At 38.5% G+C, this 25,366-nt stretch overlaps 2 protein-coding genes across 5 annotated transcripts in view; both read right to left on the reverse strand.

The window, feature by feature from the left end:
• On the reverse strand, positions 1-19,722 carry LOC135450778 (holocytochrome c-type synthase). 3 transcript variants are annotated; one of them, XM_064719224.1, is made up of 7 exons: positions 19,659-19,722; positions 6,183-6,332; positions 5,322-5,470; positions 4,557-4,705; positions 3,348-3,467; positions 2,732-2,818; positions 1-2,308 (listed from the first exon to the last, which is right to left on the reverse strand). In XM_064719224.1, exons 2-7 carry the CDS (start codon positions 6,295-6,297, stop codon positions 2,110-2,112), a joined length of 819 nt encoding a protein of 272 aa, XP_064575294.1. In that variant the 5' UTR covers positions 6,298-6,332; positions 19,659-19,722; the 3' UTR covers positions 1-2,109. The 3 variants fall into 3 exon arrangements, with proteins under 3 accessions (XP_064575294.1, XP_064575293.1, XP_064575295.1); XM_064719223.1 differs by lacking the exon at positions 19,659-19,722 and adding an exon at positions 6,744-6,878; XM_064719225.1 differs by lacking the exon at positions 19,659-19,722 and adding an exon at positions 6,709-6,728.
• Positions 10,034-25,366, reverse strand: part of TLCD4 (TLC domain containing 4) — a 26,352-nt gene continuing 11,019 nt past the window's right edge. For both annotated transcript variants that reach the window (XM_064719226.1, XM_064719228.1), the window contains exons 4-7: positions 23,558-23,616; positions 21,625-21,719; positions 19,659-19,732; positions 10,034-16,372 (exon numbers count right to left, since the gene is read on the reverse strand). In XM_064719226.1, coding sequence (XP_064575296.1) covers positions 16,057-16,372; positions 19,659-19,732; positions 21,625-21,719; positions 23,558-23,616 — 544 coding nt within the window. In that variant the 3' untranslated portion in view covers positions 10,034-16,056. The remainder of the gene's footprint in view (positions 16,373-19,658; positions 19,733-21,624; positions 21,720-23,557; positions 23,617-25,366) is intronic.

A 25,366-nucleotide genomic window follows, 5' to 3' on the forward strand; every position in this document is an offset into this window, starting at 1 on the left:
TTAAGAAAAGTCTATTTATTTGATTCTCCTTTTAGTTTGATGACAAAGTAGTACATTTCATTAACAGTAGCACAGAAAAGAACAATTCTGAATCTGGTAGATAAAGGTAACAGGAGATAGTAAACACATGAAGTGGCTTGTGACAGTTTCCCCAGATTGAGCAGCGATTACAATTTCCACGCTCTCAACATCACACTGCCAAAATCAACAAAGCAAACTCATCCTTTTGAAGCTTCTGAAGTACTCCCTACAGTGGTTTAGCCTTTCCATATTTAGTTATGAGAAACACAGAATCCTCAGCATAGCAAGTTGCCATGCATAAACCAACAACTACCAAAATAATCCCATAGGAAAACAACCAACTCCCCAAAGAGTACTCCTCAGTATTTACTGTCAGAACAGAGCAGTTCCTTAATTTGCTTCATACAAACTCTCCTTTATCTTATCCATATATTGCCTATTTAGATGGAAACTTTATCTTCCCTGTTTATAATTTTTATATATATATATATGAATTACTGAAAAGCTGAAAAAGGAATGAACAAAGTGCGTACGGGTAAGAGCATGTTTTACCTCTTAGGATTCTGGATAATATTTATTCCTACCATGCACAACAGCTGTCTATGAGGTGGGAACTAGTTGTGATCATTGGAATTCCAAAGTAGGAGAGCTTCCCTGACTGATTTTTCCCTAAATGGGAAATGACTTTCCTGAAACATTAAGAGGGGCTTCCTATCAAAAAAAAAAAAAAAGGAAGGGAGAGGGAGAGGGAGAGGGAGAGGGAGAGTCAGTTAAACACAGGCCACTTTCAGAAAATGAAATGTACAGCTACTTTCCCATTAAGGTTGGGAGTTTTAAGAAGGCAGCTTCCCTCATTTGAAAAGGTACAACGTGCTATTCTCTTACTCCTTTCCATTCCCAAGTGTTTTGCACAGCACCTGAAACTTACTGAGTCGTGCAAACTTAAAGCTATTACAGTGGAAGACTTCAAAAAGTTAGTTTCCCTTACTGAGCACAGACAATAATCAAATCTTTGTGCCATGCATCACCCTTAGAAAACACTCCAATCAACCTCCTCCCTTGGCACGTCTGATACCCTTTTAGCCCAGTTATGTACGCACCTGTAATACACCTCACTATACTCACGTGTTTGTGTAGCCACACCCAGTTGTGCAATTCTTTATTATATAAAAAACTATGCTGTAATAAATATCATTAATGCAGCCAGGATGCCAAATGCAGATGCACTGCAGGAGGTGCTTTAAATAAGGCTTAGCTCTGTCCTGAATTCATTACATGACACACATTACAGATATGAAAATACTGTAATAATGTATTTTCTTACGTCAGAAAACCAACTTTTAAATATTCAAATAAATAGTCGTTAAATATCAATTTTGTCCTTTTAGAAATGCTGTTTTAAAAGTGACACTCATTTCCTGCTTCTAGCAGTGTTCTTCGGTTCAAAGAAAAATTGCAGATTAAGGCATGAGTGTTCTCCTTTTCTACATAACATACCTTAAAAATACTCATACCACACTACACCTCCTTTAACTGATTAACTGAAGTTTTCTGAGGATGTATTTGAATAGGTAAAATGTCTATGTGAAAACAAATACATGGTTTTATTATGTAAATAAAACATGTAATTTGAAAGAGTCCAGATCTTTTACCGTTTATTCATCATGGAGGTATCCAAATACTTTAAATATGTGAAATAATGGCAGAAATTTCCTGTTTTCAATAATCAAGTAATACTCAAAACTCCAGTCAGAATCAGAATTGCATTGTATTTGGAGCAGCACTGAAGTCATGAAATGAAAAGAAGGCGAGCTTATGCAAAATCTGAAACGGAGAAAGGCTTCCCAGTTCTTAAGAAAATTAAGATACATGTTTTTGCCACTGTAACTTTATTATTCCATTTGAAACACCACAAAGCATTGGTGTACTTAAGGAGAGATTTCCCTGTCCTCCCTTCCCACCCCCAAAGAGGAGTGGTGATGATGAAAGCAATGACAGCTGCAGCAAACCTCTGTCTCAAGTCCTGATATTGACAGTCCACTGTCTAGGAGCAAGGTGGTTATTTTCGAGTACACACCACAGGAGCAGTTAGGAAGTCCAGCGCCACCAGGCCACCTTGACTCTGTCCCAGACGGCCGAGAGCGAGTCCAGCGCGGGGCGCACGTCCAGGATGGTGAACTGGTAGTTCTCATCCACCGCCCCGCCGTCGTAGTAATCGATGACGTAGCGCACCTCCTTGCCACAGCGGTCAACGATCCAGTCGTGCCTGTCAAAGGGCAGCTCGTACCTGCAGGGGACAGGGAACACCCATGGAGACATTAATGGGCATTATGAACCTGGGAGAGAGAGGCCCATTCAGGATTTGTTTGTCCCTAAGATCTCACTAGTACATCTATCTCCTGGCAATTCTAACTTACAACACCAGTTCTGAAACATCTTTAAATGAATTCCACACCATGTTTTCAGACACATTTCTCCAGCATCCCTTTTTGACCAACAACTGCTAAGACCTGGCAATGCAGTAACCATTGTAACAGTAGCTACAAACCACACAGGACTTTTTCAATGTTCATCCCACCACATAGACTCTAAAGAGGCTGTCAAGTGCAAAAAGCAGGTGGGGAGCTGAGAAACATTCAAAAAAAGTCAAAAACAGTCAAAAAAAGACTATGGGAGACTGGAGATCTTTTTTCTGAAAAGTCCTACGTACCCCATCCATGAACGTATTCTGGCCCTTGGCGAGTACTCCTTTGCTTTGCCTCCAAACCGCATCAGTGAGGGCCCACATGGACATTCCCTGTGCACACGATTAAAAAGGAAAAGAGTTTTCACCTCTTAACACAGTCTTATTTTCACTGATTAAACCACTATGGTAATTCGTTTTAGCAACAGAGAAACTGAGTAGAAAAAGCAACAGTAAAAAATTAATTACAAGTGATATAACCCAACATTTTTTCCTTTTTTTAAAGCTTTGAAAAGTCACCCAGTTTCTGTCAGCACTTACTGCTGGTATGATACAGTATCCCTGATCTGCTCCAAACCATTGTTCTAATTTGTCAACAAAGCAGTTCTCTGCAAATCTAATCCACAGATTTAACAGATTAAAGAATAGAAAACCTTAATCCAAACTACTGTGTAAAAACGATCGTGGAATTTCAGAGAAAAATTTACAATACCAAATGCTTAACTAGTCTGTGTCTTGTAGGAACAGGGACTATGCTGATCTAAAAAGTGACAGTCTTGTCACCAGTCATGCTAATCTAAGTTTACAACTCATATCTTTGTAATAACAAATATTCCATATGCAACATTTCACAGGTACATACGTAGCATGTAGAGCTTCCCACTTCAAAATCTCCTTCCAAGCTTGCTCATTATTTTGATTATGAATCTTAATAATGTTGGTCATGTCTTCACTTGTTATGTCATCATCTTTCCACCTCCACCTAAAAAATAAGAACTTGAAAATAGTTTATAAACATTACAGCATAACTACCTTCCTGGCTTTATCTGATAAACTTTTGAATGAAGATTTACGGCTGTATGCAAGACACAAGACAAGTATGCAAACTTCTGGCTCATCTGCTTAAGCATCTTGAGAACCACTTCATTTTCTGTGCACAAGTGTGGCTATCCAACTTATCATCAGAGATCTACATATTCTAGATAGCTAAATTAACAGCTTAACTGGATCAGAAAGTTATCAGGGTGTGCAAACATCACCACATCCACAGTATTCATAAAAAATGCTTAGGAAAAATCCCACTTGCATTCCTAATGCACAGAAGTCCTGTATTCAATACATTTTGCAAACACTCAGGAATACTTTCCATCTCTCTTGACACTGCATTTTGACAGCATGTGTGCTTCCTATTCAACTAGCATAACCTTAAGACATTTCAGTGTTTACAGGAGCCAAACTTGTATGTTCCATCCAGGCTGCTTATGTCATACTGAGTTACGAACCACATTGACATGTAGGAAAAAGAATTACTATTGCTCCAAAAGTAAATTACCTGTAAACTTCACCTGTTAGAGAATGACAAATCATTACAAAAGAACAAGGAAACATCAGCACAGGAGGATTTTTAGTCTTGCCTACACTAAATCTTTGTAAATACTAAAAATATTAACTTGCAAATTTCCTCAGTTTTAGCCATTGTGCAAAGTTAGATGTTCTCACATAGAACTTCTACTGTCATTTCACAGCATTAGCATGAAACCAACTGGCAATCGTGCAGCTGGCATGACTGCCATCATACAAACTTTGTCTACCCCTGTACAGGGACTTTGAGCCACTAGCAGTTGCTTGACATTTTTTACCATCCTCCGAATCACTAGAAGACACATGGCTTTTTGAGACCAACTCACCCTTTAAAATATAAAGATGTTTATAAGAAAAGTTCTTTTTTAAAAGAGCTATTTTATTATTTTCTGGTTAAAATCCACAAAAAAACACTCAAGACCAATAACTAATGATACTAGTTCATGATTCCAGGCTCACAGACACATCTGATAGTACACAGTGTATTTACCCTTTTCTTAGCATAGCATTCCAGAACATTTGCTCTGAAGGATAGACCCATTTCTTGTCAGAATGTGCTCTAGGAATGGAAGATTCTTCTCTAACAGTTGACAATGGAAATGGTTGACCTGGAGATGGCTGCTGATTGGGAGGAGGCATCTAGAGAACAAGGAGAACCAACAACAAACTACAGTATTACCATTTTGGTAAGTTACAGTGTTTGAGAAAAATCAAAGCATGATCAATCAACTCCTACAAAGATCAAGAAGTTCAGCCTTTACTTAATTCCACCTTTTTTTTTTTTTTTTTTTTTTTTTTTTTTTTTCAGCAGAACTCTTTGCACAAGTTTGTCATCAGGAGACTCCAGGAAAGCTTTCTGCCTAAACTTCAATTTTCAAAAGAGCAATGCCTTTTGTAAATCATAGGAAATCTTAGAGATGCTAATCAGAACTCAACCATACTGCTGCTACACAGAAACTAAAATCCAACAATGTATCATAAAAAACATTTATGTAACTACTAAATAGAGAGCAAAAGATATCTTTAAAAATAGAAAAACCACCAGAGATGTAAATTTTAATACAGTGTTAAATAAGATGTGACTTGTTTTTAAACAAAAAATTGCACAAAAAAGAGAAAAAGCAGTCTTAAAAATAAAACAAAAATGTTATTTCCCAGACTTTCCAGCTTACATAGTAACACTATTTACATTTTTGGGTGTAATACTTCAGAAGAAAGAAGACTAAAGAAAACATGTGAAGTAAGCAAAAGTTACCATATTGCTGGGATCTATGTCATCTTTCATTTGAGCTGCACCAGACTTCACAGGACATGCTACAAACTCATAAGCTCTTTCTTGATGTGCAGGAACATCATCTGTATTCTCAGTTCTATGATCAGCAGTCTTCATGTGCATTGGACAACCTTAAACGCAACAGCAGTATATATTTTGTTACAAGATGAAAACTCCAATACATGAAATGGAAAAGTTCATTGAAAGCTCATGTAAATGCAAATGGGTATTTCACTATTTCTTCTGAGCTTTTTAACAGTTTTGACTGCTCTCTTTGGGTCCTGCATGTCAGGACCCAAAAATCATGATAACCCTGAGTTTCCTGTGTAGTCTCTGAATGCTCATTTCCCACCCCCCATCCTGGTTCCAATACTGAACTGTTTGTACTTGAGACTTCCTAAGGGACCCAGTGCATTGACTGAGACAACAGAGGAGCTGACATCCTTCTCCAGGCATCCATCTCATTCCACCCTCGTGCAGCCCTTTTCCAGATGCACAGTTTTTAGTGACAACCAATCAACCCACCACCATCTCTGAGGGGCTCCCTGACCCTCTGTGGCTCTGCCACACCGTGGAACAGATCTGCAGGGCCCTTAGGAAACAGGACAACTGGAAGCGACCCACAGCTTCTACAGTAAGCACCTCCTGTCTCTACAAACAAAGCAGCCTGCACAGTGTGCTGGTGAACAAGTGACTCCTCCTAAGGAAAATTTACTTGAGAATTACTTTTGTTGAACAAAAACCTCAAGTTTATCTGAAGAATTTCTCCCTCTGCCCCCACCAAGATTTTTCAGTCTTGTTTCCACGCAGAGTTTAGCTCATTTAGGTTTTAAGAATGATTACCGCTCATTTTTTCTTGGTGCATGGGACATTCTGAAGATGGAGACGCCGTCTGGTATTGCCTGGATGCATTTGGTGGCTGCTCTGTGGCAGCCGGGGAGGATGCGGACAAACCCATGGCCTCTGCACACCGGGCCTTTCAAGATCAAATTTCTACCAAAAAGAAAGCAAACATTCGTAACACAAAACTACACTGGCTACTTATTAAGGTGAACGCCAAGTGCAGGTGCAGTACTGCACCACAAATTAAAAAATTAACTGAAAAATCGATTTAAGTAACAAGCTTCCAGCCCAAACAAAACCCAAGGCCCTAGCGGGGCTGCCCCGAGCTGCTGCCCAGGCTCCTCACGATCCCGTCGGGGCTGTGCCCGCAAGCCCTGAAGGACAGCGGCTCCCGCCCCGGCCCGGCCCCCGCCGTGACCGAGCCGCAAGGTCAGGGCAGGCCCGCCCCTCTGCGCGGCCCGGCCGCCCCAGCGCCGCCGAGCCCGGAGCTGCCGCTGCCCTGCCGCGCCCCGCACATCCTCCGCACCCGCACTCTCGTGCTCCTCATCCTCCTCTCCTCACCTCGCCCGGCCTGGCCCGGCCCGCACCTCCGCAGCGGCCCCGAGCGCCTCGCGAGAACGCGGCCACGCTGCACGCCTGCGCCCGCCGGCGAGGGGCGGGCACGGGGCCGGCTCCCCGCCCAGCTCCCGGCGCGGGTCCCCGCCCGCCGCCAGAGTTGCGGGAGCGGGGCCGGGCCGGGGCCGGGTCTCCTCTCGGGGGCGGGCACGGGGCTGAGCCCTCGCCCAGCGCACAGTTGCCCAGGCCTGGCAGCCCGGGGACGAGAGCCGGGTCCGAACTTGCCAGCGAGAGCGAACTGTGCCAAGCGAGGCTCGCGGGAAGCCCCGGGCAGCTGTGCTCGCACCTCGTGCTGTGGGCTTGTGTGTGAAATCATTGCCCCTTACAACCGCGAATAATTGCTTAAGTATAGAAGGAACCCACAACCTAGTAGCAGCACCGATACCGTAAAGGTGTATCCTCTTTAGCATTTAACTTGCGGAGATAGTAAAGTTATTTAAGATTATTTTTAAACATCAACTAGCTAAGAAAAGTATCATAGCTCTTTTAAGGTTTCCTAAGCAAACTGCCTTATTTCCAAGCCAGAAGATGCATTTTACCTGCACGTGTGAAGTACCGTGCATAACACACAGAAGATGGAGCTCAGTGTGCATCAAAGCACAGAATATTAACTTCATCACAGCCCTTTTTGACCAACAAGTGCTAAGACCTGGCTGTAACAGTAGGTACAAACCCCACAGGACTATTTCAATGTTCATCCCACCTCGTGTTCTCTAAAGAAGTTGTCAAGTGCAAAAAGCAGGTGGGGAGCCAAGAAACATTCATTATAAATGTACAACAATTAGAACTGATTTAAGAAATAACTATAGTTTTTTTCCCAAATAGTCTATTTAATTGTAACATTTAAAAATAGAACTAAAGGATAAAGGAATTTAATCTTCAAGTGACATAGTTATTACAGAACATAGGATGAAGAAAATTCAAACTTTTACATGCCATCTTTCAAAGTAGGATCTTTCTTATTAACAAGGACATTGCCATTCAGTGTGAAAATGAAATAAAAATACAAGTATAAAACAATACCAAAGATTCATCCTTTCAGTCATTTTTGCCCTTTTATAGTCTTGATTACTTAAGAGGAAATTATTTTCTATCCCCTCTGCGCGCAGGAATTATTAGCACAGCATATTGAGAACCTTAAGACAGAAATTTAGCATTGTGTCAGTAACTGAATCTCTACTATATGCCCTAGAAAACATTCTGATTGCCTCCATAATTTCCCAGTTCAGGCATTTTTGGCTTTGCTGCAGTATCCAAGACTACACTCACAGTAACAGCTGTGTAAGCAGCACTGTTCCAGTGTCTCACCACTCTCACAGGGAAGAATTTCTCTTAACATCTAATTTAAACCTGCCCTCTTTCAGTTTAAATCCATTCCCCTTTATCCCATCACCACATGCCTCTGTAAAAGGTCTCTCTCCAGCTCTCCTGTAGCCCCTTTACATACTGGAAGGGGCTCTGGAGTGTCCACAGAGCCTTCTCTTCTCCAGGCTGAACAGCCACAAGTCACCCATCCTGTCTTCACTTAACGACACTGTTTAATGAGATCCTTCCAGAGAGCAACTGAAATCTCTGCTTCTAAATATTTCAAGTCAGTGACAGAAGGACTCTATGGTAAAACAGATTTTGTCTCTCTGATGTTCTCAAATGGAAAATTGCTTCTACTCCTTCCTCTCCAAGTACACAATGCTGTAGATGTCAGTATGCCATCTCCCTGCTTCCACCATCACTCTCCACCAGAAGCAACAGCTGCACTATTACTCATTGTATAGATAATAGTTTTCACTATTGTAAGATAAGCCAAGTAGCAAAAATTTTTTACTAATGTAAAGGCTTCTTCACAAAGAGCACCAAGGTCCCCGTCTCAATGAAGCAGAGTCTGCCCATAGGTATATTGCACTGTGAACTCCAGAAAAGTAGAGCAAAGGAAGACACCACAGTACCCCAATTTCTAAAATATGACAGATATCCATTGCAAAGACTGATTTTTTGTTTTAATCTTAGTGCAAAATTATCACACCAATATGAGGAGAGAAACCAAAGTTTTCAGCAAGAATACAAAGAGTAATAAAAAAATTTAGGAAAAAAATGAAAAGCAACTGTGCATTCAAATATGACAAAGAAGTGGATATAAAAAATACTTCCTATATCCTACATCTTAGGGAGAGATAATGTTTCTCACACTTTAAGCAAGATTTGTTGAATGCATCAGTTTAAGAATGGCTCACTGAAAGGCATCCCTTGTTCCCAGCCATGCCCAGTCCTTCCTTCCCACTATTCAGTGTTAAAAGCTGCCTGGTGCCAATACAAAGGCCTCCTACCAAGCCCCATTTTCCTTCCTCAAGCAGTTGGAAATCTGACCTATATAGCATCTGACCCCAAAGAACATCTGTTCCCAGAAACTCCCACTCACTTTCTCAGACACATTAGTTAATGAGGAGTTTACTACACTAGCAGTGTAAAATTAGTACCTTCAGTATATAATCTACAAATGCAACTAAATACCCTTCAAAAAATGAAAGGAAAAAAAGTGAAAACACTGTACTGCTTTGTGTTTTCTTCTAGCAATTTAACCACTGCATAACACAAGAAAACCCAAAGAAACCTGTGCTTGGAAGCCAGTGGTTAAGATATAAAACAGCAGCAATCTCTAGGGATGCTCAAAGAAACCTGTGGGCTTTTCCACACAATTCATGCTTCCATGCACATATAGAACCTAGGAATTGCCATACTGAGGAACTTAATTGCCATTTTAGTATTCAGTAAGGGACTGTGTAGTGCATCATATTTATAACATGCTGACAACAGCAGCTCTTTATCCCCAGAGCCTTCAGAAAACTGTTCAGTCCATGCCCTGGCACATGTGGTATTGCAAGACAATGCAATAGAATTATACTACCCAATCCAAAAGTTCTTCCCCAATACATAAATTTACATAATATACAATTCCCCAATACACAAATTTGTAGTTTAAGTTACATTCCTGGCCCCTGTGATGTCCTACATAGAATTTCAGCATTCAAAATTCCAGCCACCTGAGCAACAGTGGGGCTCAGACCTCATACATCCATCTTCACCTTCTTTAAAATAAATAAGATACAGCATGAAATCTCAAGATACCATTAAAGCCAGTTGTTTCAGAATTTAACCCCCCAAACTGTTCTTTCATGAAGTACTCATTATAGGTACATAAGCTCTTACCATATTAAGAAAGAAAGATTCACAAAATAAGGAGCTGTGTTCTTTCCTTTATTATGATGTACCAATACCTTGCATACAACATGCAATTTATTGCTTATTGACATTATTGCATATATCAAAGGGGAAAAAAAATCAGCCAATATAATTTTATGCAAGCTCCTAAACTGTTCAAACAAAATATAGAAATGCTTTACAATATCACTGAAATGCTAACAAATAATTCAGATTCTGTCCTGTAATAGAAAGTAAATTTAAACCCATAATACTTAATAATTCACTTTGCTATGACGGGTTACTTTTATCACCAATCTTCAGAATTGTTATATTGCATGTTTAAGTTCTTGTGCCATGATAAGGATTGCTACTCCAATCAGGTCACATTACTAGCTGAATTTAATAACGTGATCCTGACATTTTGTGACAGTATTAGAATTTACTGCAAACCAGATTGTCAAGATTTACCAGAAATCAGTCTAGCAGAATCTACAGTTTTCATCCTGAATCTGCACATAAGTTAGCTAAACTCATCAAGTTTCTTCTTAGATAGATAATATAAACATTTTCAAATTACAGGCTCCATTACTTATGCCTAACTTGTAACTCATTTGTTCCAAACAGGTTTTCTAATTTGATTTTATAACAGGTTAGCTGTGCTTATTCTACATAAATAGGTATCTGTCAATATTGAAGAAAACACTGTTTGGTAAATGCATGCTAGAAACAAATGCTGGACATTTGGATGTGTGCATATTAAGTGTGCAAATTATATAGCCGAGCTCATGATTAGCCCTTTTCCTCCCTTCCCCTTATGATTTGGTGTTTCTTGTGAAACTGGAATAGGATTACTATAAACAAAACCACATTGCATTCAAAATTTTGTATTCTGTATTACAGCTTAGTATTCATATTTAAATGTTGCTTTCAAACCTAGCAAATTTTTAAAAATACCAAAATTTAAAAACTTAGAAGACAATTTACATGCAACATCTTCCATCTGGGTGCAGATTCTCATATACTTAAATATTTATAGGCTCATAAAAGCATGTCCTGTCCACAAGACAAGTACAATGTTTGACATCCCACACATAGATTAAAAAAAAAGATACAATACAGAATATTTTACTTGCTTTTATGTTTTCAATTTCAGTAAGTAGGAAGTTACAAATAGCACACTGAATCATTATGTGATTGATACCAAGCCATGCTGATCTCTTCATACTTCACTCTCTTACAGACACTTCTTTTACTCACAACTAGGTTAAAAAGGTATTTACTAAGTATTAAACAGATGCCCTCTCTCAGTGCAGGACATCACACAATGAAACTGTTCTCAGAAGAAATTTTGCCAAAATATTTCTTATACCAAACAATATGATTTATTCTTCATAGCTACTTTCCATTCTTTACTGAGCTATAAAGTGCTTGGTTATTATAAATAGAACAAGACTTGAAAGGAGGTAGCTAGTAGGAATTTTTAATGGATAAGAAACCTTACCAAGTGTTACCATCTAAAAGTATGACTTGACGCTTTATCCCAGATCTGTGAACAACCCAGGCAGCACATATTTCAACTTCTCTGCCATAAAAACAACTTTCAAGTTGCTTTCAGAAAATCCTAAGAATTTCACCTAATACAGATTTTATCCAGGTTTGGATGAAGGTTAAAAGTTCACAAATATTGTCACTATTTCCATCTGGCTGCCATCAATCAGGGTATCAGCAATGAAGTTCCATTCTTTTTCTGCCTGTATTCCACAGACAGAGAAATCTGACCAGGAACAAACCTTCCCTCGTGGAGTTCCTTGTAGCCAGATAATGCTGTTGTACAGTAGGGTATTAAAATATGAAAGGGGCTTGCAAAAGTTTTCAGTCTTCCATACTTGCACTTTTTCATCTGAAAATTCTAGTCCCTTTCTATTTGCTTCATTGATGGCTTTCAGCAGCAGCCAACAGCACAGCAGACCCTAAGCTGGAGTCATTGTCAAGCAGCCCTTTATTTTCCTGACTGGCTCAGCAGAAGCATCACAAAATAATTTTTCAGACTTCGCTATTAAATTGTCTTTTACATAAAGCTTGAACATACATATGCTTAAACACACACAAAACCATGAGAAAAAGTCCTCTTCATACAATAATCAACAACTGGTATTCCATCTTGTACAGCTTGAAAGTTCTAAAGAATAAAATTTCATTTTCCATCACGAACAGAGACACAAACACCTAAACCTTTTTGCTATATATCTGTCTGCTGTTGTCCCAAGCACAGCAGTAGGAAGACATCTGGATCTCTAGGTGTGTACTCAAAGTCTTCTCCTCCTCTCCTTTTTAAAGCTGCCTGAAAGCATTTGCTCACTTGTGTAGGCTTTTACCCTTAGGTTGTTAGTTCTGCAATATGAGTAATCTTCTCCCACAATATTTGAAGCAAAGATGGAAGTCATTCTCTTCCAAACACTGTGACTATTTAAACTTTTAATAAACTTTAGTACATAATTTGGAGTTGTTAAGAATTTATATATGAAGCCAGCTCCCGTTATTTTCCTGTGCACATATTTCATTTTTCAATGGATTATATGTTTTAAGCAATTAAGTTATTAAATTATGGAGTTCCGTCAAGATAGCATGTATTTATAGAGGTAAAGTAGGCTTCAGAGATGTAATTCTTACAACTGAAGAATTCAGACAAATAACCCATACAGCATCCCTGTTGTTGAGCCTCCACTGAAATCCACTGAAACACTCTGAGAAAATGAGTATTTGAAGTAAACTTCCTCTCTGCAAGTACTGATTCCACAATCAGTTACAGAACACCTAACCTACCACTCTCCTGCAGAGTGCTGAAAGTGGTATTTACTCATCTTTTGATGAAAAATTAAAGCCATATAGAAGAGAAACTTGCATTTCTACATACAGCCTAACTGGTACCAATAGTCTATCCCATGATCAGCAAGCTACTGTCACCTGGTATTGAAGAATGGAAAAGAAAAGAAAACCAAGCTATTTTTTACAAGATCTCTCCTTCCATTTGATATGCCCATAGAAAAGACACCTGGTGACATGCCAAGGGTCTGCTTTTACAATGCATTTGTTAAAAAATAAAGTTTTAAGCCACTAATAAGATATTACATTCAAAAGCATTTGTTACTATGCTAATTACCATGCATTTACTTTTCTGCATAAAAAAAGCAGAGACACAAGCTTACAACATTAAATTTTATCAATATTTCACCACATTTTTAAAATTAATAAAGTGCAATTAAAAAATGGGTGCCACAGCTATCTAATTTGCTGTATTATAAGCTTTTAATGGCAGGTAAAAAGTGCCCTATACACTACTGTATTCAGTACATCACAACTTTGCTGCCTGTTTACTGAAGTCTTTGCTGAAAGCACAGCTGTTAATAGTTTTTTTTAATAAGAAAATTTTCTTCTGATGCATCAGGACATAACTGTAATAACTTTTTTAAAAAATTATAAAATTTAGAGCTAATGCATTGCAAAATAGGTTTTTAATTACACTAATTTTGTGCAGCAATGCAAAATACTAGCTGTTCTAAAAGAATTATCTCACTGCCCTTCAATCCTGGATTGTTGGCCAAAGTGTAGTGTGAAGAGTTTTGGATTGTTTTTTGTTTCTAAATCTAGTTTTAACATCAATTTTATTATAGCTTGACTTACTTTTTTTTCCCCTATCAAACACAAGTGTATCTAGAATGTGGAGGAAGTAGGCAATTTTAATGAATGGCCTCTACTGACAACAAAATATTTAAAATACTGAAATATTAAAATCAATTAAGAAATTATAAATTTCAGAAACTTGTCATTAATTATCACCCTAAGAGTTTCTCCAAATCATCTTATCAATTTTTTAATCCTACTTCCCTAAAAAGAAAAGCAGACTTCTATTTTCAAGCATACTTCTCCAAAACGCTTGAATTTACTCAATTTTAGAAAGGAACAAGCTTTTACAAAGCTATGAATCACAGGAATCTAGTGATGTAAAAAGTAAAGAAAAGATTATTTTGCATCAGGTATAGTGAAATCACATTTTAAAAGATACCAGATTCCGCAAATGAGCATAAAAGAGAGTCTGTTGCTTTGAGCAGGATGGACTCTGTGGATTTACTGGTACCCAAAGGAGGCAATGCACTCACTCAGATCATACAGCTCAAGAGATGAATTCTTAACTCTCCCAATCTTTTTTGTCTGTAGGCTGTGAAGTGTTAATAACCATGGGATCCAAACCCACAAGTACTGACAATCCTTACTATCTCCCTCAACAAGGCAGGATTGGGAAACTTTTAGAAAACAGCCTGCCGAGCTGAGCAATGGAACTAGGCTTTCAAAAGTGCATTTTACACAAGTCCAAACAATACTCCCTGACAGCATTTCAGCTGGGGAACCAAACTCATTGCAGCTGCCTTGGTTGGGAGGCATTTCAGCCTATGCAGCTCTCCTGGGTCTTACATGCAATTTCTGGATGAGGGGAGTGCCCAGTCCCTCACCAGGGAGGACAGCACGGGGCACTCACACCTCTGACCATGGAAGGGAGAGCTCACATCACCCAGCTTTATCAGAGGGAACAGGACTAATCACCCTACACAGAGTCAATATGCTACTTTTCTGTTTAAAAATAAATTGTTTAAACAGACTGCTACAATAATTGAGATGTGCACTGAAGCTGCAGTGAAAATGGACACTTTTACCACTCCTACACCAAGGAAAAAAAAACACAGAAGTTAATCAGTCACAATTCCAGATAAAAGAAGTAAAACAAAACAAATTTACACATAAATATAGCTATCAAAATCATTTTAAATAAAACATAACTCAGAATTTCCTCAAATTGAATCACAAATGAGATTTAGGACTATTCCTAGATGGTGAGAATCCTCTGTGATGACCTCCAAGTCTTCAAGTTCACAGACAGAGTAAATGAGTATCTATTGACAAATGTGTGGTTTAAAACAAAAAAAAAAAAAAAAAAATTGTGTCTACAGAGATCAACTGTTCCTTCTACAGAATCACCACAGTTTTAGAGGAGTTTGGCACAGTTAATTCAATAGTGTTCTTAGTCAGATCTTAGATTTCTGACTTGATTAGCATCAAAAATGTGACAAAAACCCTCAACGATTCATATCAAACAGGTCATTTTTGTTATACAAGAAAAAAGTATTACTTAAAGTTACACATCACATATACACAAGATTTTTATATCTTTGCAGTTAAACTTTGAATCCAAATAGCCAATGATTAAAAATACTCTGAGAAGACTTGCAGCACTTCTCAAAGGTAGTAGCAGCAAAGGAAAGAGCACTTCAGTAAGAACTATGCCATTTCCACACATCATCTACAATATTAACTTACAAAAATGTTCCATGGGGAATTTAGAAGATGTAAAATTGCATGTAACCTAGGACAGCACATGGGAATCCATCCCATCAATGGGAGAATTTTAACAGCTCTTAAGATATCATGTGATCTTATAATACAGCATTTTAGATAAAATTATTTCAAAATTTCCCGAAGTGGTTTGCATTCATATAAGGCAGAACAAAAAGCAGTAAAAGACTTCATAGAATCAAAGCCAAATTTTTAGCTTTTCTTGCAAAAATTAAAAAGTTGTCAAGAATGAAATCTTGATTGTTATTCCTAGAAGAAAACATAGAAACGTGCCTGGAAAATTGCACCATATCAGGAGTTTGGGGAATTTTTCATTTTCTAAAAAAACAGATATGTCAGTATTCACTGGATTTATAAAACATTTTGATCAGAGAAACCTGAGAGAAACACTTTAACCAGTCTGCTCCTTTCTAATTTCTGATGCTTGCAACTGCTTACAACAGGCATGTGGAGCTCATCTGTGTGAGCTCTTGCTTTTATTCCTCACTGGACAGGATCCGCAAAGCGTGGCCCTGGGTGTGCAGGCAGTGTGGCTAGGGAAAGAGTAAGGTCAGTACAGAGGTAATACCTTGTTTCCATAATAGGAGCATTCCATGACAGAAATGTGCACTGTTTCCCAAATTATTTTCATAGCAGAAATTTAATTTATGTATGATTTCTAGGCAGATTTTCCATTTCTATGAGTTTTCGCTTCCTCCTGTCCAATAAGACAAATGACCTTGTAGCATCCTTTTGCAATTTTGACCATCCACATCACATTCATAATATCCAAGACAACGCTTGAGATAATCCAGGCGCTCTGGGCTGCAAATCCTAATCTCCGGAAGCCTTCTGTTCCAAATGAAGAAATGACGTGGCTGTAATACACAGGCATGACGGCAATCCTCACCACGAAGAACACAACTGTCATCAGCACACCATTGAGGATGTTGGCCTTTGAAGATTTGGGATATCCCAGTACTTCAAAAAACCACCTGCAAAAGAAGTGTTCACAAATACCAGGCAGACTTGAAGCCATCTCATTAAAAATTATTTTGCTTCAAGTTTATTTTTAATTCATCATGTATTAATTGCTTCTACCTTTATAATTTCTAAATTATTGCACTTTGTCTTGGCTTAGTTACAAATCCTTATGCTTGGCTGCACTTTTTCCCCACCACTTAAGCAGTGTATGAGATCTAGTATACTGCAGAATAACACATAGAAAATCCTGATATGAATTGTGAACCAGTTGACAAACCACGTGCATTTCAGTGACTACTGTATAATATACAATAATAAAACTATAAAGACATATTTAATACTTGCTATAAAACTTGTTATAGTTTATACCAACAGCAGCTAAAATTGTCTCATTGAAAGCAACTCTAAAATTGCATTTGGATTTGGTAATCCAGACAGAGCTCTAATTTCTTGTAACTGGGATTTTCTGACTGCTTCTGTTCAGCTCAAAACCAGAACATTTTCAGAACCAGACATTGTCAACTCTTGATCATGTCACAACTTGGAACATTACCCAATGAAAAAAGATAAATCTAAAAACTGCCTCTCCATCTACTGCTGGGTCATAAATGGTCTTTAAAAAAGAATTCTTGCATATTTATTCCTAGATATAGTAGACAGGCCTAACTTATCTATTGCCTAGCACACAGAATCTGAGAGTTGAAAAAGGAACAACAAACTTTGTCATTCACACTTAAACCAGAATAAACAAGTAAAATTTGTGCAGCAATGGCAGATGGGACCAGAGCAAAATAACTTAAATCACTGTATTCATAATGGGGGATGGGGAAGAGAACTAAATAATCCGTTTTTCTCCAATAAGATACAAGGCTAAAATGATTTAACAAAAAAACAGTTCTAAACCTGGTTTTAAAAGTAAATTTTAATTTAATTACCTACAGATTATAAGAATTTATAATTACCTAGGTAATTATAAATACACTAGAAAGATTTTCCAGACATCCAGCTCTAACAGAAATAGTGTAGAAATTCATTAAGCATGCAACTAGGACAATTAAAATCCAGGCACTCGAGGTGGCAGTCCAGCCCGGAAGCAAGAGGCCTCACCATAGAAACACTCACTGACATGAAGAGAAAGACCTGACATGTTTGGTCAGATTTACAATCAAAGCTCTCACTTTCAAAGATATATACAATGCAGAATCAAAACTTAATGTAAAAAATGGTTTTCAAACATACTGCAATGTGCCAGTATAGGTAATGGCATCTTTTTAGCAACTTCCCTTTCCCAGCAAATAAAAAAAGTCTGTAAATAACAGTTACCATTACAATTTTACCCGCCACAGTTCAGAATTAATTACATAAATGCTGATACTAACATTAAAAGATCTAAATGCTTGGCATGGAGACAACATCCAATTAGAGATCCCTAACAACACAGACAGGAAACACAGAGACAGTTCTAAGATTAGAATATCTTTTATATTTTAATAAGAGCACTTTTGGTAGACTAAGAATGCAAACAAGAAGCATAATGTAAGTCGTTATCATTATCCACTACTTACTCTCTTAAGGGTCTGATTCACTTCAAATTTAATGGAAAAAAATCATGCACTAATGAGATGACATGTCTAAATGCAAGGGACTTTATTATCTCCTGCAGCAATTTCTGCTTTTCTGAGAGAGTGCTAAATGTCAGTATTCAAAGACCCATAATCTCACCATGGGCATTTTAAAAGTATAAAATTACTTTTAAAAGTATAAATTACTTTTAATAGCCAGATGGACCACAATTCTTTCTAATGCCACAGTCTGAAAGGTAAGCATCAGAGTAGGAACCCACATGAACCCAGGATGACATCCTATCTTGATAGAAGCTGGGACAACAGCAATTCTCTAAGACATGAATATCAATATAAACCCTTTTTTCATTAAGTTTGAGGAAGTGTTTATTTAGTCTTTATTTTCTCTGTGCACACAGAGCACAGGCTACAACAGACTGGTATCTCCCACTCATCTGCACTGGGGCAGAGGAAAGCAGCCTCTGGAGAGCTCCATTATCCCACCCTGTCCTCCTGGGAGTTTGAGTTTACCAAACTGATGTTCAAAAGGGACCACAGCACAATCTTTTTTATCTGTAAGAGCACTGAGGAATGCTACAGTGTCATAAAACACTTCAGAGACTAAGTCACAATGCAGTAATGGGCAATAGCCTGTCTGCAGGAGGAATACAGTTTCTATTTGCCTTATCCTTTCTTTATCAGACATGTGGAAAAGCAAACAGATGCCACACTTGTAGAAGCAGTAAAGCAGAAATACACCCCAAAAGCATGGTTAAGAAAATGGCATCTGATACACTGAAAGTCCTCATCCTACCTTGCAAAAAACTGGAGAAAGAGGAGAAGATTGCAGCCCTGCTCTGTACCAAAGCCCCTCACCTGAGGTGAAGTCTTTGTGGAGCAAATCCTACCCCCAGCTGTGGCCTGAAGGCTACAGAGTAAGGGGCGAGGCCGCCTTCCCCTCAGCACCATGCAACTCCAATGAGAGCTTTCCCCTTGCAGCAGTACGTGGCATTACCAGCCTCCTTTTCTGATACAGCAGCACATCAGGGAAAACACTTCAACCCGCAGCCAGGGCAGGCTCTGAGCTCTGCAGGAGAAGCTTCAGCCCCTTTCTTCTCTAACCACAGGTGAGAGGATTAACCATAACCATCATAGTTAAGTGCTGACAATAGCGTGCAGAACTATTTTTGAAGGCAAATAAAGAATATGCATTTATATTATTCTAGATATTAATATTCATATATAAATATTGATCTATGTGTAGAGAATACTGGAAAATAAAATTCAAATTATACAGGACAATGCAATTCCATTCTAGGATTCTGATGACAATATTATCTTGCCTCTTTTCCTCATCCATGATACAAAGAAAAAACATCCATATTGAAGATGGCTTTATTATAAAAAATAAATGAATATACAAAAGTTAATAAAGAATATTTTATTTGTGAATTTTTTTTTGTCTAGTATTTTCATAAAAAGCTGGTATTTCATACAAAGCCTGGTCTAATCCAGAAAGGAACTGGGAGATGAATACATTAGTTATACTGTTGCAGCTATAGCAGCAAAATGTTTTCATAGCAAAAAAGACTTTCATATAGGAATCCTTAGTTCAATATATATAAATTCCCTGTCAGCAGACATTCCACAACTTTAAAAAGACTTCCTAAGTGACAGAAATAGTAATGCAGATTCAGTTTTAAAAGAGCTATGGAAAACCTCCCTAACCACTTACCGCTGATTGACAAAAGGAGTGGAGAACTCTGCAAGGAGACGGAAGTTTCCAAAATAAGCCAGCAGACCTTTGCTCTGGTTAGCAAAACAAAACAGACACACAAAAATCAACAATGTAGATGTGAAGTTGTCATTTGAGCCTCTAAGTATACACAGAATGATACATCAGCTCAACTTCTTTAACAGAGCTGAGTTTGCCAGCTGTGGCCACGTTTCCTGCACTTTCTAAGCAAGTTTTTTCACAAAAGCTGCAATTGTCCTTCGGGTATCTCCAATCAGTAGCTTCTTACTTCAAATAAATCTTTATAAGACCTACAGTTAAATGGCCATGAAAAGCTAACTAGAGAAGACTTGCACAAGTAGTCATAGATTACTAATAACCATGATAGCATTACTGCCTGAAATAATTATAAACATTTTTGATTTTCCAATGTTTAAACAAGCCCAAATAGAAACACTTTATGCTGAAGAAAAATCTCCCTGCATTGCTGTAGGAACATATTTTGCCAAAGCAAAGACGAATTGCCAGCTCTAATTTGAGAGCAGGGAAGGGCACAGGAAGCCCTTCCTTCCCTCCTGCAGAGGGCAGGGACAGCTCTGCCAGCGGCTCTGCCAGTCCCTGCCCTGCCGTGGGTCAGGCACAGCTCCTCCGTGGGGCACATCCACACCACATCCCCTCCAGCTGAGCTCTTTCCCCCAAGTGACACACACTATCCACTTACACAACTGCTGGGTAAGCAGCAGTTTGCAAGTGTAGAGATAAACAGATTGGGGGGTTTTCATTTCCTTCGTTCCCTGAACAACCTATGGAGTGGGTGTCAGATTCCTCTTTTCCCCACCAAGCAAGCAAATACCCACCACTTCAAGCTTTTCATGTCGGTTTGCACCACACCAAAGAGAAAATCTGTGCGTTTAACCAAATTCTTTTTATCCCCAAAAGGCAATTTGGAAATAACATATTTAGGGGTGACTTTCTCTGAAGGCAACAGACTGAGAGCAACACACTGGCATCCACAGGCAAAGCTATATCCACATAGAAATAAATGCTTTTAAAGAAGCTCACACTAATATTATGCTTTCTGTTTCCTCCAGAAACAACTAATGAATTTTCAGCACAGAGGATCAGCCTTGGTAGTGGTATTTTAATTTATTTAATATTCAACTCTAATTCACTTTCATCCATGATAATAATAGTAAATTTAATTATCTTCAACCAGGAATAGAGTATTTACTTGACAGCATACTTCAGGCCCCTTTAAACCCTTACATGGGAAATCTGACAGTAATCTGGCATCTCCACACTTTCAGTATTACAAGCCTGGGATTCACACAGTAGGCAGGGAAGACATCATTAAGGTTGGAAAAGCCCTCTAAGATTGAGTCCAACCATTAACTGAGCTCTGTGTGCTCACCACTAAAGCATATCTCCAAGTGCCACATCCACACACCTTTCCAGCTTTCATGGATGGTGATTCTACCCCTTCCCTGAACACTTGCCTGACCACCCTTCAAATGTAGAAGTTCTTCCTTCTATCCAAACTAAACCTCCCCTGGCACAACTTGTGGCCAGTTCCCCTGGTCCTGTCACTTGTTACCTGGGAGACAGAAGCAGAACATAACCACTTGAAACCATTTCCCTCTAACTTTCCAACTAAATATTCAAGCTTGTGGTTTTATTTAAAACCCTGTTCTATAATCATATGAAAAGCTCTTCTGTCAAAGTCTCTTTACAGCAAAAATTGAGAAGAGTTTTTAATTTCAACAAAGTTACACATTTTTGTTGTAGTGTAACATTGAAAAGTCATGCATTTACCACAAATAACTGATAAAAACAGTTAAAATAATGATTCAAAGTATAAGTATGCCTTTCATTAACCAGTAATTTTTTTAACATTAAGCAAGTGAGGTCTATAAAAGCTGTTTCTTTAATCTCATCTGCTTATGTTACAAGAAAATACAACACTTACCAGTACGAAATAGTAAGCATACAGAGCTGCCAAGTGATGTATTACAAAAAATTTGTCACCAATTGCCTTCCAGTAGTAAATAATAAGCAATAGATCTACAAGAAAACAGAAATAACTATAAAGAACTATTTATTATACAATCATTGACCTCAGAATAGCTTCTCTACATTTTAGAGATATACCAAGACATGGCATCAGTAGAAACCCTTTGAATTAATGATGTCTGAAGAGAACATCTTCATCCCAAAGACTTCACTTCAGTCAAAGTATTAGGCAACAGCATTCTCCCAACAATTTCCATAAATTATTACTTTCCACATGAATGGAAATACAGATGTAGTAACTTTAGCCAAAGTAGTTTGGAAGGAAAAGGTGGATCCTGAATCTCACAGTGACCTCACACTTATAACGCCAAAAATCTGGCACATATGACATAAAAAAAGGCAGGTCTGCAGGGGGCATTGCAAACATACAAATACATGCAACAAATGCAGGGATCTATCATGGAGAACCTCTGAATCAAAAAGTAAAGTACATTAGTAAATTTGGTACCATTTACCAAAACTATTTTGCAAGAGGCATTTGGAATAAGAAGCATATTTACTTTATTAAATCCCAATTTTCTAATTACTGCAAAAGTGACATAGCAAGTTAGCGTAAAAAACAAAGTTTTAACATATAATAAACAAAAAAAAAACCTAAAAAAAAAAAATCTTTCTTTTCCCATGATGGTCTGAGAATTCAGAAGATCTTGTTCTCTCTACTGGAACAAGCAATTTCTGTCCCTACTTTCTGCAAATGAGTACTTTGGACTGGAATATTATTGACCAAGGTTCCAAATCAAAGACTTTACCCCTGTGCCTTTCTAAAGTCCAGTGTGCCTTGATCTCTTTTATATTAGCTATCCTCAGGCAGGGCTCTACATCATCTGACATAACTGCTCATTTCCTATTAATAATTAAACATCAACTATATAGGGAAGTGAGAGAGAATGAGTGGTCAGGTTGAGATGCCTGTTCAAAGGCATTCATTAATTCATAGTGAAAGTTTAATGTGTAATTATTCAAAAATAGATACTGATTAATTTAAACATGGCAGCTGAAACTATGAAAAACCCCAGACACTTAAAGTAATGCACAGTTTAACTGAATATGCTGATCACCAGATTATCACTTCCACTGGGTGGAGAAATCCAGTACGAGATAACCAAGACTGTGGCCCAGTTTCTGATCAGAAACTTCATCCTAACATGAGAAGTTTTCACTGACAGTAGTCCAAGTCACAAGGTTTTGCTTTGACAAGTCAGTATAATCCCCACATAACATAAAAGAAAGCTCCAAAGCATGTTGTAGCAAAATTCCCATGCCAATTTTAATTGACAGAAAAATTAAGACTGTAAAACATATGTAGAAATAAATAACATGCAAAATAAATAATTGCCATGTTTTATACATGATTGAATTTTGGCTTAAAAGGAGACAAAGATGGGCAGGAGGATCCATTTGCCTCAGCTTGTATTGAGGGTTACTAAAATTCTTCTGCCAGCATTCTGAGGTCACAGGAAGAAACACCTGATAGAAGAGATACGAGCTGTAGGCACTGGGAAGAGTGAAGGGCACTGCTCTAACACCTTCTCAACTGGCCAAAGGACAAAACTGAGCTGGAGCTGGTGGCTGCACATGAAACCATGACAAAGCCACACAGTGGTATTTCCTCAGTGCTTGGGGAGATATTCCATCTTTGACATCTGCTAGCAAGATGCTGTGATTTCACCACAACCCACAAACCCATCAGCAATTTTAAAAGCCACAGCAGAACTGTACTGTATACACATACCACATCTCCACCACAGTGGCTCAGGATAAACATAAAGGTATAGTGACTCAATATAAATAAACAGGTCATGCATGCTGTTTACATGTTGCATAATTACCAGAAATGAGGTAGCCTGTGGTAATAGCAATATTCAGCTTCACAATTGAAGGGTCACCCCTGTAAACACACCAAAAATACATAGTTACAGCCTAATTTGCAAAGGACATACACATCTCAAACACAATGCCATCAGGGCACATGATTCTTGGCTCATCAGTAAGAGATTATGCAATCTAGTTAAGAAGGGTTCTAATCACAAGTGAATTCCTTTTCCACCCAAACACAAGACACCTACTAGCTACCCTAATGAGGATCAACCCCTGCCTCAGCACAGAAACTGCCCCAAGAGCCTTGCTAGAGATTTGAACTGAAACCCAGCAAGTACTCTGAGCTGGCTTCTCAGGAAACTGAGGATAAAAGAACAGCCCAGTCTCTGTCTCTTAGCCCTTTAACTGACACTCTGTGTCTCCATTTTTGTGTTCTGCCAATGCTAAGAGTTTGGTAAGGGTGACAAAAATATCTTGCTCAGCTGGTGCTTTTCATATTCATAATCAGATGGATGTTTATAGGGATAAACAGAGTAGAAGGACACAGGAAAGGAATTATTTGCCAGTTCTCTGAAGCCAAAGAACCTTTGAGCAGAAATGCTTTTCAGAGTACTTTCCACACCTTCTATCCCTTCCCTTTTGGTGCCAAACATTCAGCAGGCAAAGCTCTTAGTAACACACACACAGCCTCAGTTCCTCTAGAATGTTCAACAAACCCAAACTTGTGAATGAATACAGCTCCAGAAAGGGAAGCATCCACGTTAGAGCAAGCCATGTTTGTCCTTCTCTCCACTGTTCTCTGTGCATTCCTACTTTGAGGAGTTTGGTAAGCAAGTCTTTTTTTCCTTGGCATGAGGACTGTAACTTAATTTTTAAATTAAATTATGCAACTAATCTGGCTATGTTTTGTGTAAATATGAATTGAGCTTCAAGTGGGAGGTCAATAGATCCATACAATGTAGACTGCTCAAGACAAGCTGTGAAAACAATCCTTGTTGTAAACCTTTCCAGAAAATGGAACCTAACTGTGCTTACAGCCACGTCCAATACAAAGTCTGCCTCAGCCAGAACACAGTGAAATGCTATTACTTAACTATTTTTTCTTAATCCTATTGGAATGGAGCAGTGGGAAGAGATTTCCTGTATTATTACAATCTGATCACTAAATTGTAAAGCTTTCTTAGTGTCTAAAACAAATTGTTCCCTCAGTGAGAGGGTAGTTTACAGAAAAATAAGACTCACTAAACCAGAATTCTGCTGTTAGGTGAATTAAAACCATTACTAGGAGAGTCTGGAATTCACCCCATCTGTTAAGACTGGCCATAGATGTTCTTTTAAATACAGCTTGAAATGGGAACATTTTTCTATGGCTTCAAAATTTGATTACATGAGCTACATATATTGTGGGCTGAGTGCTTCTTTAGGTTTAGACATAGGGGCAGATATGTTCTCCTAACTTTAGCAGGAACTCTTTACATAGAGGCCTCATGTTAGAGCTCCCAGCTGCAGCAGCAGCCTCATAACTGAACTCCTTAGGGGTCCCAACACACTTCAGCACATCACCACCAAGACAGCCTGCACTCAAGAGCCTTCATATTCTCCAGAGAACATGCAAAGGACTGAGTATATGAAATTGGTTCCTTGATAATGGTAGACATGACTTAACTGGATGGAACAGGGAATGGTTCATTCCTCTCATTATTTTCCCCCCAGAGAATGGTTAATTTGCATCAAACCTCCTCTAGGCTTTCTAAACCAACACTTCAACAACATATATGGCTGCACTGTCCCACCTGTCACATCCCTTCAAGAAGAGTCTA

This window comes from Zonotrichia leucophrys, chromosome 8 (assembly GCF_028769735.1).
Source record: "Zonotrichia leucophrys gambelii isolate GWCS_2022_RI chromosome 8, RI_Zleu_2.0, whole genome shotgun sequence".
In the NCBI taxonomy this organism is placed as follows: Eukaryota; Metazoa; Chordata; class Aves; order Passeriformes; family Passerellidae; genus Zonotrichia; species Zonotrichia leucophrys.